General features: G+C 37.9%; 1 protein-coding gene across 1 annotated transcript in view; it reads right to left on the bottom strand.

Moving 5' to 3' along the window:
• Positions 1-3,365, bottom strand: part of NT5DC1 (5'-nucleotidase domain containing 1) — a 141,980-nt gene that overhangs the window by 11,411 nt on the left and 127,204 nt on the right. The window contains exon 13 of the mRNA XM_021711006.1: positions 3,127-3,224. Within this exon, the coding sequence (XP_021566681.1) occupies positions 3,127-3,224 (98 nt within the window). The remainder of the gene's footprint in view (positions 1-3,126; positions 3,225-3,365) is intronic.

The following is a 3,365-nucleotide window of genomic DNA, read 5'->3' as shown; positions in this document are numbered from 1 at the left end:
AGTGAGACTCCAACTCAAAAAAAAAAAAAAAAAAAATTAAGTTTTTATAAGATTTCCTGGATGTGACCCCAAAATCACAGGCAATAAAGACAACAATAAATGAAAGTAAATCATACTAAAAACCCATTCAAAGCAAAGAAAATAATCAACAAAGTAAAGAGCTAATCTGTAGATTGGGAGAAAATATTTGCTAACCATACATCTGGTAAGAGGTAATATCCAAAATATATAAGGAACTCAGCTCAATGATAAGAAAACAAATGACCCATATGACCTCGGTTCTATCTGTAATGCAAAAAAAGTCAGACTCACAGAAACAGTAAAATGGTGGTTACTGGAGGCCACAGGTGGGAGACGTGGAGGGAAGCTGGTAGGAGGACACAACATTTCATTTAGACAGGAGGAAGAAGTGCCAGAGACCTACACTACCTCATACTGAGGACAGTTTAGAATAATGTATATTTGAAAGCTGCTAAGAGTGCAGACTGTAAGTGTTCTTACCACAGAAAGAATGATAATGATAAGTGAAGTCATGCATATTTAAGTAGCTTCATTTAGTCATCTACCATGTATACATACATGAAAATATCATGCTGTACACCATAAATATTCATAATTTTTACTGCCAATTAACAAATAAATAAAATAAAAATAAAACTAAGTTTTTATAGAACTCAAAATGAAAAACAATTTTAATATATCTGTTATCAGAATATTGATTTTTAAAATTTAGACTTAAAACATTTTCATACTATAATTTCAACCAAGAAGACAAGAACACTCTTAAGTCTTCTGATGACTATATTTGAATATGCAGTTTAGATAATCATCATTAGTATGTCAGCCCTAAAATCCAAGTTACTGTACAAGGAGAAAATATTGCACAGAAGTCTTAAGAAGATAGGTACTTCTATTCAGTCCAGCCAGCTGGGTAAAAAGAAAATAAAAATAGGTACGTCTAAAAAGTAATAGTTTTTAAACATTTACCCCTTTATCTCAGGATAACCTTCAATTAAATAGAGAAATATTGCAAAAAATGCAGGAACGTGTCAGTGTAAGTTAATGGATATATAATTTCCAATATACTAATAAAAAGGTTGGTATATTTTTAATGTGCATTGTTTTCTATTTCTTGTATATGTTTGTGTGAAGTTTTAATAAATTTTATGGAATGGCATAAATACTACAATAGGTACAGATGTTTTTGCAGCAAAAACTCTGCAGATAAGATTAAACATTTATTAATTATATAGTTATATATTTAAATATAAGTTTGCAAAGAGGGGAAAATACATTTTTTTCCAGTTTAATAACAAAGAGTATTATGTGAATCACCACGGGTCCCTCGGGGCCTGTCTGAAAGTTACCTCGCCTGATCTTTTTGGGCAGACTTCCCTTGGCCATCTCCATAAGGTGGCCTGCCTGGTTTACTATACCTCATCAAGCATTTATGACCTTCACAGCCATAGGAATCCCTTGCACTTGGTGACACGCTTACACATCTGTCCAGTTAACTGAGGCTCCCAGGTTCCTGGAACCTGCTACGCTGAACCTAACTTGGATTTCACGTTCACATGCCCATCACTGGTAGAATACTAGGCTACCATCGGGTGCCTAGCATGGACTCAGGCTTTTAAACAGCACAATGTGGAAGTTCAAAGTAAATAATACTGTATTACCATATTAAATATATGTATTGGAAGTATATGATTCATGTGAACATTTTTGTTTTTTGTTTTTCTTTGTTGTTGTTCTTTTTTTTTTTTTTTTTTGAGTTGGAGTCTCACTCTGTCACCCAGACTGGAGTGCAGTGGCACACTCCTGGCCTGTAGCTTCAACCTGCTGGGCTCCAGCGATATTTCCGCCTCAGCCTTCCAAGTAGTTGGAACTACAGGCGCGTGCTACCACGCCCGGCTAATTTTTGATTTTTTATTATTGAGATGAGGTCTCACCAAGTTGCCCAGGAGGGTCTTGAACCTGCGGGCTCAGGCAATCCACTCACCTCAGCCTCCCAAGGTGCGGGATTACAGGCTGAGCCACCAAGCCCGGCTCATGTGAACATTTTTGAAGTTTAAATTTCCTTTCAAAATAGGGTAGTGTGTGGCCATGGGAAAGTTAGAAGAAATATATATTAAATACCATTCCAAGCTGGGCCAGGTTGTTTATAAAATGAGAAGCACCTGAGCCAACAGTAAAATAAATTACAGAGCATGTATTACAGTGGATGCTTATATGTAATATACACTTTACATTATATATGTTAATTTTTTATCATTCTCTTTTAAGCACAGGTCTCTACATAGATCTATGAATTGTATTTGTCAATGACCTTGCATACAGTTATAACCCTTCATATTTCATTTCATCATTCATATTTTACTGATTCCTGAGGTTATTTAGTTGTTTACCCTCTAAGAGAACTTCTAAATGGTCCTCAAATGTTAACATATCACTGAGCTTATGTGAGATGTACTTAAATGGAAATAGAATACATGATAGGTATCAAGAACTAAACTCACTGCCTTCCTTGCCTCCAAGCCTGTAACTTCTCTATTTTCCTGTCCAGACCCTACCTTCTACTCATGTAGTGTTTTTCTAGAAGCTCTCAGAGAGCACCTGCCGTGAGCATGTCACTGTGCCATGCCATTCCTTCTCATCTGCACAGGCTGCTTGCTCCTTATCCCAGCCTCTCCCCACCATCCTCTCCTGCGTGAGCAGCCACTCTCCCCATGCCCCTTGCAGGCCTTGCCTGCTCCCTGCAGACAGCACTGCTTCATTTGTTAGGATCCTCATGTGTTCGGCCGGCACTTTGGTTCTCGAAAATAACCCAACTGACTTACTACAGCTCATTCATCCCTCAAATACTTGTTGAGACATTTATTTAGGACCTAAAAGCTAAGGTAAAGGCCACCTCCTTTGCTTTTGAAGTCGGGGGGGGCACTGAGATACAAACAAAAAATTATGATGATATGCAGTAGTAGAGTAAAATTTAATACAAATAGGTTTATTATCTTCTTTCTCCCCCATGAGAAGAAAGACAACATGTTATTGTATCTAATACAGCGCTTTGCACACAGTTGTTAGTCAACAGACAAACAGAAGAAAGAGAAACCAAACATAACTTACCGAGTGTCCGGAAGGGCCTCTGACTTGGTTGATGGGAGAAGAAACCAGGCTTCAGTGCATTTGTGATCACAATGTCAAAAAGGTTTGTGAAATCATTCCTAAAAGGCAGCAAAGTTTTTCATAAATTTATTATGATGCACTGGCAAGGGCCCATATAAAGTCTTTGCCCAGCCGGGCTCGGTGGCTCAGCCTGTAATCCCGCGCTTTGGAAGGCTGAGGTGAGTGGATTGCCTGAGCCC

This window comes from Carlito syrichta, unplaced genomic scaffold (assembly GCF_000164805.1).
Source record: "Carlito syrichta isolate Samal-C Ts95f unplaced genomic scaffold, Tarsius_syrichta-2.0.1 Scaffold301807, whole genome shotgun sequence".
NCBI classification, from domain to species: Eukaryota; Metazoa; Chordata; class Mammalia; order Primates; family Tarsiidae; genus Carlito; species Carlito syrichta.
This window is presented reverse-complemented; position numbering and strand designations above follow the sequence as displayed.